The sequence below is a fragment of the Anabrus simplex genome, chromosome 2 (genome assembly GCF_040414725.1).
Source record: "Anabrus simplex isolate iqAnaSimp1 chromosome 2, ASM4041472v1, whole genome shotgun sequence".
In the NCBI taxonomy this organism is placed as follows: Eukaryota; Metazoa; Arthropoda; class Insecta; order Orthoptera; family Tettigoniidae; genus Anabrus; species Anabrus simplex.
This window is the reverse complement of record NC_090266.1, coordinates 541,316,909-541,331,201: the sequence shown is the minus strand read 5'-3', so window position 1 is coordinate 541,331,201 and position 14,293 is coordinate 541,316,909. Positions and strand designations below refer to the sequence as shown.

General features: G+C 39.9%; 1 protein-coding gene across 1 annotated transcript in view; it reads right to left on the bottom strand.

Moving 5' to 3' along the window:
• Positions 1-362: 362 nt before the first annotated feature.
• The window catches only part of ScsbetaG (Succinyl-coenzyme A synthetase beta subunit, GDP-forming), a 254,798-nt gene continuing 240,867 nt past the window's right edge, over positions 363-14,293 (bottom strand). Inside the window, exon 10 of the mRNA XM_067139203.2 lies at positions 363-1,324. Within this exon, the coding sequence (XP_066995304.2) occupies positions 1,215-1,324 (110 nt within the window). The 3' untranslated portion in view covers positions 363-1,214. The remainder of the gene's footprint in view (positions 1,325-14,293) is intronic.

Here is a 14,293-nt window from a genome sequence, read left to right as displayed (position 1 = left end):
GCTGCAGAAGGAATGGCATTACTAGCATCACGCATACCTCAGTCACTTTCATTTTGTCAAAGCCAAGGATAAAGCTGAGACAGATCAATGAAAGTAAAAAAAATTGCTCTAGTCCATACCAGAAGACATAGTGCACTGTAAACACTAGGTCCCGCCAGCAAAGACTTTGAACTATCATTCTCAAAATACAGTTTAATGGTAAGTGACAGGCGAAGAAGACCAACAGCAGTTAATGCAGAAAGTCTTAACAATGATCTCTTTGTAACAAAAACTTGCACCGCAATGGCCATAATATGGATCATTGCAAGTTGTTCAGAATATTTTTCAATTTTATTTCAACAAATTCAGGTTAAAAAAAATTAAAATTTTCAAACATTCTTAGAAATTAGTTGTTAATTACTTTTATGATAATTTCCCAAAATATATATAACATTTGACTGGAAGCTCTACCATCCATTTTATCACCTAGGAAGAATATATCACTTCTTACAAGTGTGCATTCTGATGGATATATAGAAATAAAAATAATTCTACAAAAGCAGATACTAAAAAATGGAGCCTTTTAGATCCTGTGGTTCAAGTGTTAGGCATATGACTGGAAGAATGGGACTTTATTCTAGTACTGGTAAGGGATTCCCCCCCATCCCACCATTTTCTTCTTTCCACGTCATTCCTAATTTAATCAGCCAGTAGTTAATGATTGTAATGGAGTGGTTCCCTTTACCAGTGGTATTCCTAATGGAAGTAAAAGGTTCTGATCATATCTCTCTCATCTTCTGTATTAGAAGTCAAAAAAAGTGTGGAGCCCTAACTACTACAGTCCCTACTAACCACTATTCCAGAAGGGACACTATCTTACAAAAATGCTCAGAACAATGGTGAGAATTAAGAATATAAATTAGTGAATTAAATCCTGAAGTACGAATTTTGGCTCTTTTGCTTTTTTTTCAACATAATAAAGAAAAAAAAGACATTTATCAATACAAGGGAAATTTTCCATGTAGAAAGAAAACGAAGTGCCAGTACTACAAATGTTTCAGGAGATACTGTCGGCAAAATATAAGAATCTTCATTTCAATAACAACTAATAACAATTGAATGAATAAATTATTTTCATTCAATATTCCTAATAGTGAAAAAAGCTGTTCCAAGTTGTCTGAGTCACCAACTCATGAATCATTTGTTACTCACGTCTGTTCTACGGCAAGACAACTTCAAACAAGACTTGACACAGCCTTCTGAGCAGCATCTTCCAAATTTTCGGCCAATTGGATTGGGAGACCAGATTCTGCAAGAATTTGTTTTGCTGCAGCAACATTGGTTCCTATAAAAGAATAATAGGAACAAGATTTATCTTCAGATTATTTTTTGAAAATGAGAGACATCTCTTTACCACAAACTTAGGATAATAATAATAATAATAATAATAATAATAATAATATATAATAATAATAATATATATTAATAATTAATAATATATATTATATTTTATATATATATATTATAATATATATATATATAATAATAATATATTATTATAATATTATTATTATTATTATTATTATTATTATTATTATTATTATTATTAAACTGTACCAAGATACCCCAATAATAACTAAACTTATGTCATAATGGTCCACCTTTCCAATACTATATTATGCAATGTTTACATTACATTTCTAATCTAGGAACTAGTTTCAGCTTTGGCTGGCCATCATCAGCCTTAATGCAAAACTGTACAAACACATCTAATAACTAAAACAAATGTACAAACGCACATAAATTATGCTAAAAGGTGTTAATAGCATCTGGGATGAACTATGTGCACAACACGTAACATATGACAAAATTAAAAGCAGGCTCTAAAATTCCTAGATGCGTTGTTTCATGTTAAAATCTTCCATTAGTGCTTCTTGTTAAAATATCATGAAAATGCTGAAAGGTTCCTCTGTTGGAAATTGTCAATGGTTTAATTTTGGGGATTAGCGAGAAAAATTTTCTTTCAAGGATGGCACATGAAGATATGATTGAATACCTGGCACGTTCTTAGATTGCAGCTGGTAGAGATTCGCAATTCAATTTTGTCACATGTTACGTGTTGTGCACATAGTTCGTCCCAGATGCTTTTAACAGCTTTGAACGTGATATGTGTGTGTTTGTACAGTTTTGCATTAAGGCTGATGATGGCCAGCCAAGGCCAAAACTAGTTCCTAGATTAAAAATGTAATGTAAACATTGCACAATATAGTACCGAAAAGGTGCACCATTATGACATAGGCCTAAGTTTAGTTATTATTGTGATCACAATTCAATATGGATCAAAACCATGAAGTTTATATGCTGTGTACCAAGATATTCAATGATTTTTAATGACCTTTAATTTTATACTATTTGCATGGTGTATAGTTCTACGACAAAGCGGTCCCAGGTGTCGGGATATAAGATACTGTGGAATAGGTACCTTTGACATTTACATTCTGACTCATAACACTTCTGGTGCTTAGGTGCTTATGACAATTAAGTCACTGAGGGTTTCTCAATCAATCTGATTTCTTAACTATTACATTCTGGATGTATAAGTAAGGCCAGCAGCCTGTTTCAGATGTTTACCAACTACATTCACAAGGTCTTAAGTAAACTTCAGACATATGAGAGTCTCTCTTCCTTTTAATAAACAAGAAAATCCTTGGGAATGGCAAATGAATTAGAATTCAGTGGCACTCAGGCAATGAAGAATAGAACTAACCGAGTCAGCAAACAGGATGAGACAAGATGTGCTTTGGAATGATCCTATTAAGAAACAAGAGATGTGGGAAAGATTTTGTGGTTGGAGGAATGATAACAAGAATTGAGGAGCTAGATGCAATAACAGCGTAAGTCTACTTACGCTGTTATTGCATGAATACTGTTTTCGGATTTCCTGGCCCCTTCACTACAACCCAGTCCAGGTCTTAGTTCGCTAGGATGCCGCTAGAGGTCAGGAGCTCACTAAAACTGGTACCATGCGCTACGCTGTTATTGCATGAGGCATGCTTCACGAGTGGCACATTAAGTTGTCGCCAGTTCTCTGGCTGGAGAAGATGTCACTGAGTGGAAGAGAAGGTTTTGTGGTGTCACATTTAATAAAAGACTGGTTATCAGCATTTTGACCTATGTTTCTAAGAATGCCTTCTGCTAAAAGCAACAGATTCATGATACAGAAGTTTGTGTGACATTATTACCGTAATGGTGTTGTATCAGAGTCACAGTCCTACACTCCTATGTGCCATTTACCTTCTTAAAGAGGAATGATAGCTTTCTCAGTTTTCATGATTTGAGGCTACATGATGTAAGAAAGTGTGGTGTAAAAGCAGACAAAATGGTTGATGTTATTTCACTAATGAAATACTTAAAAACTGAAAATGTTGAGTGGTATGTGAAAGTCATGTCTGTGTGTAATGATTCCCTAGAGTCTGCTAATGCAGCATATGAAGATGAATCATCCCGATTTTGATCAATGATACATTTGAGTATTTCAAACAAGTAAGACACAATGTCTAAATCCCAATTATGTACTTTGCGATCTGTTTTTTGTTCCTTTTATTTTCTTTTAGGTTTAAATAATCATTTTGTAAATGAAAATAGGAATAAAAGTTGTTCAGAAAGGAATGTTACTCATTTTATAACATTTCAACTATTTGTTGGGGGGGGGGGGGGCAATTACCGTAGCCTAATACCATAGTTGGAGAGAGCACTGTAACAAAATTCTCTTGTCTCTTTATGAGAAAAGAACGAAAAAGTTGAATATTAAATAAAGAATAAATTTAATCGTTTTACCTTTCTTAAGTGACAAATTTTTGTTTTTTTTAGGAATTTGTTCTTAATTTTAGTCAGTTTAGACATTTTGGAGAACTGAGGTGGGATAAACTGCCACTTTTGTTCCTCTATAGTGGGCTATCATGCTTTCCTAACTCCCTGATCAATACTGGTGTATGGCAAAATATAATATTCCTGCTCTTCATGCAATAACAGCATATAAAATGAAATTTTAAATAACTCTGTCTTTCTTATTAGCTAACAGATCAATAAAATTCTTTGGGAAATACATTTTCCAGCTCTCTTAAATGTCCTTAAATGAAATTCAGGTTGATTCCTAATATTACTTTTAACTCAGAACATTTATAAACTTCAAGCTTCCGTTTCTCAAAATAACGTAAGTCTACTTACGCTGTTATTGCATCCAACTCCTCAATTATATCAGTGTATTCCCCATGTGTAGCTTACCAAGTGTCAATGACAAAGATAATAGCTAATTTAAATGCAAGGATTCATGACAAATCAGGATTAGATCACGGAGCAAACATATATTCTTGTTAGATTTTCAAGCTAGTACAGGATTAGTAGCAACACATTCATTCTTCAGCCATATTCACCTTAGCTTTGGTTGTAATATTATCAAAGAAAGTAAAAATAGCTGGGAGTCTCCCTGTTGGTCCTGTTGTGCTTGCTCTGTACACGTCTGCTGGCTAAGGTTTTCAAGGAGTTCCCCCAGTCCATATATAAATCCTATCAGAACTTAAGTCAACAGTGACAATTTCACTTCTCAATTTTTTATTTTTCTAAAATGTTACTCCTCTACAAGGCAGTGTTACCAAGAACATTAATTACCGAACATCACGACGGCGTCTTTAAGTGTTTTTCTCTATTTTTTGTCAGTGTTCAACACATATATTTTTAAGCTACTTTTACATCATCTAATGTTTTAACTGTTGTGTCAAAATTCACAATGTACACTTTTTGTCTTAGCTTAAGATGTTCCAAAAATGGGACAAAACATGTACTAATATAGACAAGACATAATTATTTTTTTGCTAGTAGCTTTACGTTGCACCAACACAGATAGGTCTTATGGTGAGGATGGGATAGGAAAGGCCTAGGAGTTAGAAGGAAGCGGCTGTGGCCTTAATTAAGGTACAGCCCCAGCATTTGCCTGGTGTGAAAATGGGAAACAACGGAAAACCATCTTTAGGGCTGCTAACAGTGGGATTCGAACCCACTATCTTCCGGATGCAAGCTCACAGCCGTGCGCCTCTAACCATCAAGACATTAAGCTAAACATATGTAATAATTCACAGGGTTAGCTAATAAATTTAAGTATTGGAAGGTAGACTCTCCTTTCAAACATAAGTTGAGTCAATGCCAATTTGGTATTCTACAATGATATTTATAAATTGTACAGATGTGTTAGTGAGCTATTGTTCATAGGTTTTTAAACCGGAGTCTAAATGGCAAACCGTTCATCCTTCATTACTGCTAGCTATCATTGTTAGTTTAGTTTTCAAGTAGGGACCCTCTTTAGAGGCAGCCCTACCTCAGGGAGTGCGAGTCCTAGGGCATGCTGACCCGATGTGTACTGACTGGTATGGGTCCCAGCTCGGAGTCATGAGTGAATACCTCCATGGCATAAGGTGTAGAAAGTGGGCTTCGGTACGGCAGAGATGGCGGATGTGTCAACCAATCAGATGTAGCGTCTGTCCTCCTCTCCACGTTAGGAATGGCCAGAACAATTGCTGGCAGTAGCTCTAAAATGCCATTCAGAGTGGCAACTCTATCGTAATAATAGCCCTTAATAATGATGATTTTTGCTAGTTGCTTTACGTCGCACCGACACAGATAGGTCTTATGGTGACAATGGGACAGGAAAGGCCTAAGAATGCGAAGGAAGTGGACATGGTCTTAATTAAGGTACAGCCCCAGCATTTGCCTTGTGTGAAAATGGGAAACTACGGAAAACCATCTTCAGGGCTGCCGACAGTGGGGTTCAAACCCACTATCTCCCGGGTGCAAGCTCACAGCTGCGTGCTCCTAACCACACGGTCAACTCACCCGGTACTACTTATGATGTTACAACGAAGTCAGCCTTGGAGAAGGTTAGGGCATACCTTACAGGTAACGCACCCTGACAGGGAAAGCTGAAGAAATCATGAATTTTATGAAGAAAAAAAAAGATTGTAGCAATGATAGGACTGGGGAAAGGAAGAAAGAAAATGAGGCAGGGATACATACTTTACTGTAGTTGTGGACAAGAGGCAAGGAATGGAGTGAGGGTGATAATTAAGGAACACCTGAAGAGTACATGGAAATGTTGGATTAAACTGGTAATAGGATAATCAAAATTCAGATGAGAATGGAAAATGGAATGAAGGATTGTATATATGAGCATGAATTAAAAAGCAAGTTACACTTGCTCGCTGCGAGAGCACGCTGTGTCTCGTGACCGTGGCCAATGTGGAGCAAGCTACAGTAACTGCTGACACGTCCGATAGGAATGTTGGTGTGATATCGCATCGTGTTGCGTGTGCAGAGCAGGCGAGGCTCAATGGCACGTCAACTGGATGTTCACTCCAAAACTCAATTGCACGAACATTCATTGTGAAATCACTGCTGTATATGGTGAGCGTGCACTTTCTCGCCCAGGTATTGTAAAGAGGTGTAAGCAATTTGACGCCGGACGCACGGATCTCATGGACGAATATCGCAAAGGCAGGCCCGCAACATCCAGTACCGTTGCAAATGTTGACCGTGGGGATGAGATCATTAGAGAGAATTGGGGCATAACACTGCAGGAAATTGCCAGCATGCTGAACATTTCGTATGGCAGTGCGTTCTCCATTCTTCACAAGGACCTTGGATTTCGTGAACTGTGTCAAAGATGAGTCCCATGTCTGCTCACTGATGTTCAAAAGGGAGAACGTTTCCAATCGTCACTGTCATTTTTGCAATGGTATTTTGTGGAGGGCACCAAGTTTCTGCGGCGAATCATCACAGGGGATGAAACATGGGTCCACTAGTTCGCCCCCCGAAACAAAGGGAACATCGATGGAATGGATGCACACCACATCACCACCATGAAAGAATGCCTAAGTTCAACCTTCAGAAGGAAAGGTAATGGCAACAGTGTTCTTTGACATGGAAGGTGTGGTGCACGTGGAATTTATGCCAAAAGGCATGACAATCAACTCGGCTTCGTATTGTCAAACGTTGAAGCGGATGTGTAAGGCAATTAAAGAAAAGCGGCGGGGAAAATTGAGCGCCGGTGTGATTTCGTTGCATGATAATGCAACACCTCACACGGCCTGCCAAACATCCGAACTGCTGCAGCGATTCAAGTGGGAGGTATGGTAACAACCTCCACACAGTCTAGACTTAGCGCCATGCGATTATCATGTGTTCGGTAAGCTGAAAAAGGATCTTGGTGCACGACGATTCTGAAATGATGAGGAGGTGAAAGCAGCTGTCTCCATAGCGCTGGAGGTGATTTCTACGCACCCAGAATCAGAAAGTCGTGCTCGGCTCACCCGGAAGGACGTGGGTTCGAATCCCCGTCAGGAAGTCGTAAAATTTAAGAAATGAGATTTCCACTTCCGGAGGTGCATATGGCCCTGAGGTTCACTCAGCCTACACCAAAAATGAGTACCAGGGTAATTCCTGGGGGCAAAGGCGGCCGGGCGTAGAGCTAACCACTCCACCCCATCAAGTGCCGAGGTTACGGATAGTGGAAGCCTTTACCTTCCACCCCTCCAAGGGCCTTCATGGCCTGTAGGGAGATGACTTTGCTTTGCTTAGAATCAGAAAGTTGGTTGACTGTTCCGAGAAATGTTTACAGTCTCTTGGGGACTACGTGGAAATGTGAACTAACATTGCATGTTGTCACAGCCGTGTTGCCTATGCGTAGGTGATTTCATAAATGGCCATCACTTGGAAGTGTAACTTACTTTTTGATTCGCTGTTGTATAAGTGTATGCACTTCTGACTGGGAACAGAGAAAAGTGAGATATTCCTGGAAAAATTGGAAAGAGATTAATGACTGATGTGGAAGTGATAGTGATTGGCAATTTAAATCCACACATGGGAACTGAAAGACTAAGAAAGGGAGAAATAATTGGACCTTATAGATATGGGGAATGAAATGGGGAAAAACTGGTAGAATTTTGTGAAAGAAATTATTTGATAGTGGGAAATACATGTTTTAAGAAGAAAAATAGTGCAAAGATCACAAAATGTAGTAGGGGTGAGAGAAGGATAAAGACTATAACATTATTCTTTAGTCAAAAATAGAAATTGTGGACAGTTATTGGACATAACAGTTCTTCCATGAAAGGCTTTGGATAGAAACCATCATGTAGTGGTAGCAAGGATGCAAAAAATGGAAAGTTGTTGATTACTGCACGCTCTGGTAGACGACTGACTGTTGAAAGTGATCACAGAGATACAGTGGTTAATACATGTTAAAAGTTGGTTTTATTGTGTGTGTACACGTGCATATGCATGTGCTCTTGCATCCACTTAGTGAAATAAGTATTGGTGTTTTAGTGATTGTTTGTAGTAATCAAGATTAGTGATTTTTATTTAAATTGTACATTGAGTAGTTCCTTTGGTAAGAATATTACAGAGGAGAATGAGAAGAAAGGTAGAAGGAGAGTTACAAGAAAAACAGTATGGCTTTAGAAGTGGAAGATCTACAGTGAACCCAATCTTCAGCATGAGGCAATTAATGGAAAAGTGCTGGGAATATGTAAAGGATCTGGTAATAATAATGTTATTGGCTTTATGTCCCACTAACTACTTTTGCGGTTTTCGGAGATGGTGAGATGTCAGAATGTTGTCCCACTGCGGTTCTTTAACGTGCCAGTAAATCTACCGACATGAGGCTGACATATCTCAGCCCCTTCAAATACCACCGTACTGAGCCAGGATCAAACCTGCCAAGCTGGGCTCAGAAGGCCATCACTCTACTGTCTGAGCTACTCAACCTGCAAAGGATCCAGTCATGCCATTCATAGATCTAACAAGGGCATATGATACTGTAGTGTTCCCAGGGTGAAGGTGTGGGAAACCATGGTCACAAGGTGATTGGGTACACAAACTGTAGAAATGGTGCAAGCAATGTACAAAAACTGTGGCAGCAGCATACAAAATAGTTTGGAAAGACAGAATGATTTACAAATAAAATTGGACTCAGGCAGGAGGGGTATACTGTTGCCTTTTTTTCTTCCTAATGTTTATGATCAAAATTGTAAAGGAGACAAAGAAAGCATATGGGAATAGGGAGATGAAGTTATAACAATTTGCTGATGATAATGTGGTCCGGAGTACAAACAGTAAATAAGTACAAGAACAACTTCATGTACTGAACAAGAAAATCAAAAAGTATACAATCAGTGCAGAGAAAAGCAAGACCATGGTGATATCAAGAGGAGAAGGACAAGGGAATGGCATTGTGAAAATTGGTGGTCAAAGCCTTTAAAATTATTGACAGTGTCAAATACCTAGGGAGTGAATGAATGCAGAATACAAAGCTGTACATGGAGATTAGCAAGAGGGTGCAACAGGGCAATGCATTCTACCAGGGTGTAAGCGCTAGTGGCTTTACGTCGCACCGACATAGATAGGTCTTATGGCGACGATGGGATAGGAAAGGCCTGGGGGCTGTGGCCTTAATTAAGGTACAGCCCCAGCATTTGCCTGGTGTGAAAATGGGAAACCACTGAAAACCATCTTCAGGGCTGCCGACAGTGGGATTCGAACCCACTATCTCCTGGATGCAAGCTCACAGCCGCGCGCCCCTAACCGCACGGCCAACTCGCCCGGTACCAGAGTATATGAAACCTTGTCTGGAACAATGCAGTACCAAGGAAGTGTAAAGAGATGATTTACAAAATGTATTATGGCTGAGACCTGGACAATGGCAAGCAGGATGAGAGTAGAATTCAAGCCAGCGAAATGAAATACATAAGAAATATGAGGGGAAAGAGAAGGAAAGACACACTGAGAAATGATGATGTGAAGAAAAGGAGGTCGGAATGCAAAACCTAAATGATTTGAATTGATAGAAGTAAACTATCATGGTTTGGATATGTAAAGAGGATGGAGGAGAAAAGAATACCAAAACAGATGGAGATGAAGTTTGAGGGAAAGAGAACATGAGGGAGATGTAGAAAAAGGTGAATCGATTCAATAAAGAAGTATGCAAGAACAAGAAACTTGGACTAGGACAAAATGATGGAAGAGGAATGGTGGAAGGAGAGAGGAAGGCGGAGAAATGGCATTAATACCCTGAGCTGGCAGGAGCTAGATTTGGGGAAAGGATGACAATGACAACGAGGAGGAGGAGGAGTTCCTTTGGTGTTCAGTAGGTTATGCATTGTAGGCTATGTACATTAGGTTTTGCTTCGTTTCGTATCTGGGTTGGGGGAAGTGGGAAATAATATTCCATCTTTCTTGGTATAAAGAGACAGTTTATTACACTTCTACAGTTTTTCTATTCATATAGGCCTAGGTTCTAGACACGGTATTTTGTAAACAATAGATCTACCTAACATGAAGTAGCCCAGCTCCACTCCTTTCAACAACTGTACCAACATGCTGCTCAAGGTCTCCACGTTCCATATCGAACTGGGAATCATAACATTGGTTCAAAATAAGATCTTCACATGACCACATTGTTTGCTTCGGAACCACCTGAGTTAAGCCTGTTGATTACCACAGATTGAGAGAACAAGATTTATACTTCCCACGGATATAACACGTTTTACAGTTTTTTTTAACAAGACTAAAGATACACCTTATAATCTATATGCCTCAAGCTGGACTATTTCCTTGTGTATCAAGACTTAACAACTGGGTTACCTTCTCAGATTTTATAGAATTTTACTTTATGTCAGGTGCACCATACTCCCATCATTTTAACTTGTTACAAATTAACATCGCCGTCAGGTCAGGAAATATCCTGCTACCGTATGTGACAGTAGACGGTACAACCTGCGACTGTCTGGCCGAGGGTCAGGCGGCCATTACCAAACCTGACAACCAGAAGGGGGGGCCAACGGCTACGGGCGGAGGAGTTCCCCTTTTGGAGGCCAGATGAGGCCTGTGTGCAAGAAATGGCACATAAATTCATCAGAAGTTGGCAGTCAATGGCTACGAAGGCGGAAGAAGGAACTTTGTAAACACCTCAACGGCGGAGTAGGCAGAGGAACTGCGAACCACAAACTGCTGCCTTGCAGATAGGGAGTGGACCCCAAAGGCTAAGGGAAGATACCCTGACAGAAAACGGGCTGGCATGACAGCTAAGAGGGCAGCCCCCTCATCATGCTAGCTTCCGTAGGGCTAATAACCCACGTGGAGCGAAATTAACTATTCAGAGAAACATGAGAGTAGCCGGACGGATAACAAGGGAACAACCTGGCGCGAAAAGGTATATGAGAATTGGTACTTGGAATGTGACCTCTCTGTCAGGGAAGGAGGTAGAAATAGTCGAAGAAATGAAAAAATACAAGCTTGCCATACTTGGAGTCAGTGAAACCAAGAGAAAAGGTAATGGCCAAATAAATTTGGATAAGGGATATGTAATGAGATACTCAGGAGTCAGCAGGAATGAACGGGCAAAAGAAGGTGTGGCCATCATTATGTCCAAAGCAGTGGAAAACAAAGTGACAGAATGGGAACCTATTAACTCCAGACTTATCACAGTGGATCTGGAACTAGAAGAATGTATTATGCTATTGCAGATCTATGCCCCCACTGAAGATATGCAAGAAGTAGATAAGGAGCAATTCTATGTTCAAATGCAAAAAGCTATAGACAAAGCTAGGGAAAGAAGTAGACATGGATGTATGGGTCAACATGGAGCAGAATGAACCATCAATACCAATGGTGAAAGAATGCTGGAATTCTGTATTGATAATGAGCTAAGGATTGGCAACACCTTCTTCCTCCATAAAAGTATCCATAAAATAACTTTTGAGGCAGTAGGCCGAGGAGCAAAGAGTTGTATTGACTACTTTTGTTACACTACGAACATGACTTATGCAGCACTAAGATGTAAGGGTCTTCCGCGGTGCAGAAATAAGTACAGAACATCGGCTTCTGGTTATGAAAACAAGGTTCAAGGCTACACCCACACCCTCTCATCTTCGATTTGAGAAAATAAGAATTTCTGCATTTAGAGAGGAAGAGGTAAGGCAGAATTATGCTCAGAAGTTGGGGGAAATATTTCAGCAAAGAGAAAGAGAAGAACCTGAGAGAGGTTGGAACTTAGAAGAGAGATGGAGTGAATTTAAGATGAATATTATTAAAGTAGCAGAAGAGGTCTGTGGGAAAACTACAGTAAACACACGAAGGAAACAAACAAAGTGGTGGACTGACGAAGTCAAGGAAGTTGTAAGGAGGAAAAAGGTAACTTGGAAGGAATACATGAGAACAAGAAGGGTAGAGGACTGGAGGAACTATGTTGAAGCACGTAATGAAGCAAAGCGGCAAGTACAAGAGGCAAAAGAAAGGAACTGGCAGGAATTTGGTGAGGAAATGGAATCAGAATACAGAAATAATCAGAAGATGTTTTGGAAGATACTAAGATGCCTCCAAGGCAAAACTGGAAAGAGAATCAGAAACATTAAAGATAGGAACCAGAAGATCCAAACAAGGCCATAGGACATCCTTGATACATGGAGCACGTACTATGAGGATGTGTTCCGCGCAGACCAGAATTTACAAGACTACGCCGGTAACGGGGCAGAAGAAGAACTAGAAGAAGAGGAGACAATTATGCAAAGTGAAGTAAGAGAGGCTATCACTGAAATGAATGGGATGGAATTTCACCGGAATTGATGAAGTATGGAGGAGAGGCAGTGGTGAAATGGATGACAAGGATATGCCAACAAGCATGGAGCATTCAGAAGATTCCAAAGGATTGGGAGAAGAACGTCATTGTTCCTATCCATAAGAAGGGCAGCACTCTGGACTGTGCAAACTATCAAGCAATTTGTCTTTCCAGTGTGGCCGGAAAGATATACTCTCGCATATTGGAGAGGAGGTTGAGACAAGTAGAGGAACAATTGGAAGAAGAACAGTGTGCTTTCAGGCCAAGTCGACAAACACACGGCCATATATATACACTAAGAACTGTTAAAGAGAAACGACTTAGTCGAGGGAAGGATGTTCTAGCTGCATTTGTCGACCTAAAGGCCGCAATTGACTCGGTCCCCAGGGAACAGCTCTGGACAGCACTTGAAGACGAAAAGGTAACAAAGACTCTCTTATGCCGCATTAGGAGCATGTACAATAGAGTCCAAGGAGTGGTGAGAATAGCTGGTGAATGCTCTGGGGAATTCGAAATGGTGAAGGGAGTAAAGTAGGGTGACAGCTTGAGTCCTCTTCTCTTTGTGATCTTCATGAACCAAGTCATTAAGCAGTGTAAAAGAATTAAGGTTGGCAACTGGAACATGAGACCAATATATGTCCAATCCCTGGTCTATGCAGACGACATTCTGATTTTGGTTGGGAAAGAGGAGGATCTCCAACAAGCTCTTACTGAATGGGCTTATGCCTTCCAGGACCGTGGGATGGAAGTGAATGCGAGCAAAACCAAGGTCATGAAGTTCACCAAAGGTGAAAAAGTACAGCTTCAAATCAAGTGGAACAATGAGGATATTGAACAAGTAGAACAAATTGAGTATCTGGGCACCATTTTCAGAGAGGACGGAAAATTAGAGGCAGAAATAAACAACAGAATTAGAAAAGCTAATCAAGTCTACTATGGTATAAAGAACACAATCATAGGGAAGAAAGAAATTATTAGAAACACAAAAATGCGGGTATATCATGCCGTGTACCTGCTAACCCTCCTGTATGGTGCAGAGAGTTGGACAGTGTATAAAAAACTGGAGAGTCGTCTGGTTGCCGCTGAGATGAGATATTTACGGAAAGTTGCCGGGAAAACTCGAAGAGACCATATTAGAAACACCACAGTAAGAGATGAGCTTCAGCAGGAGCCAATAATGGATGTCATTGAGAGGAGAGGATTGGGCTGGATTGGTCACCTAGAAAGAATGGAAGATGAAAGGAAAGCGAAGCAGGTGTGGCGAGCCAGACCAACAGGAAGAAGAACACGAGGGAGGCCACGGATTGAATGGGAGTACTTCTTGGGACTGATCAGGAAGCGAGGGAAGACCCTGGGTGAGATTCAGAGAATTGCGCATGATAGAAGAAAGTTCAGTAAATGGCTGAAATGTCCCGACGCCTAACGGCACAATGGAAAAGAAGAAGAAGAACAAATTAACATTTGTCATTGTAGGTGCTGTCAAGTGTTTTATAAGATACACCTTATGATCTATATGCCTCAAGCTGGACTATTTCCTTGTGTATCAAGACTTAACAACTGGGTTACCTTCTCAGATATTATAGAATTTTACTTTATGGTCAGACGCACCTTACTCTCTTAATTATAAATTACAATTTAAAGTTTGTCATTGTA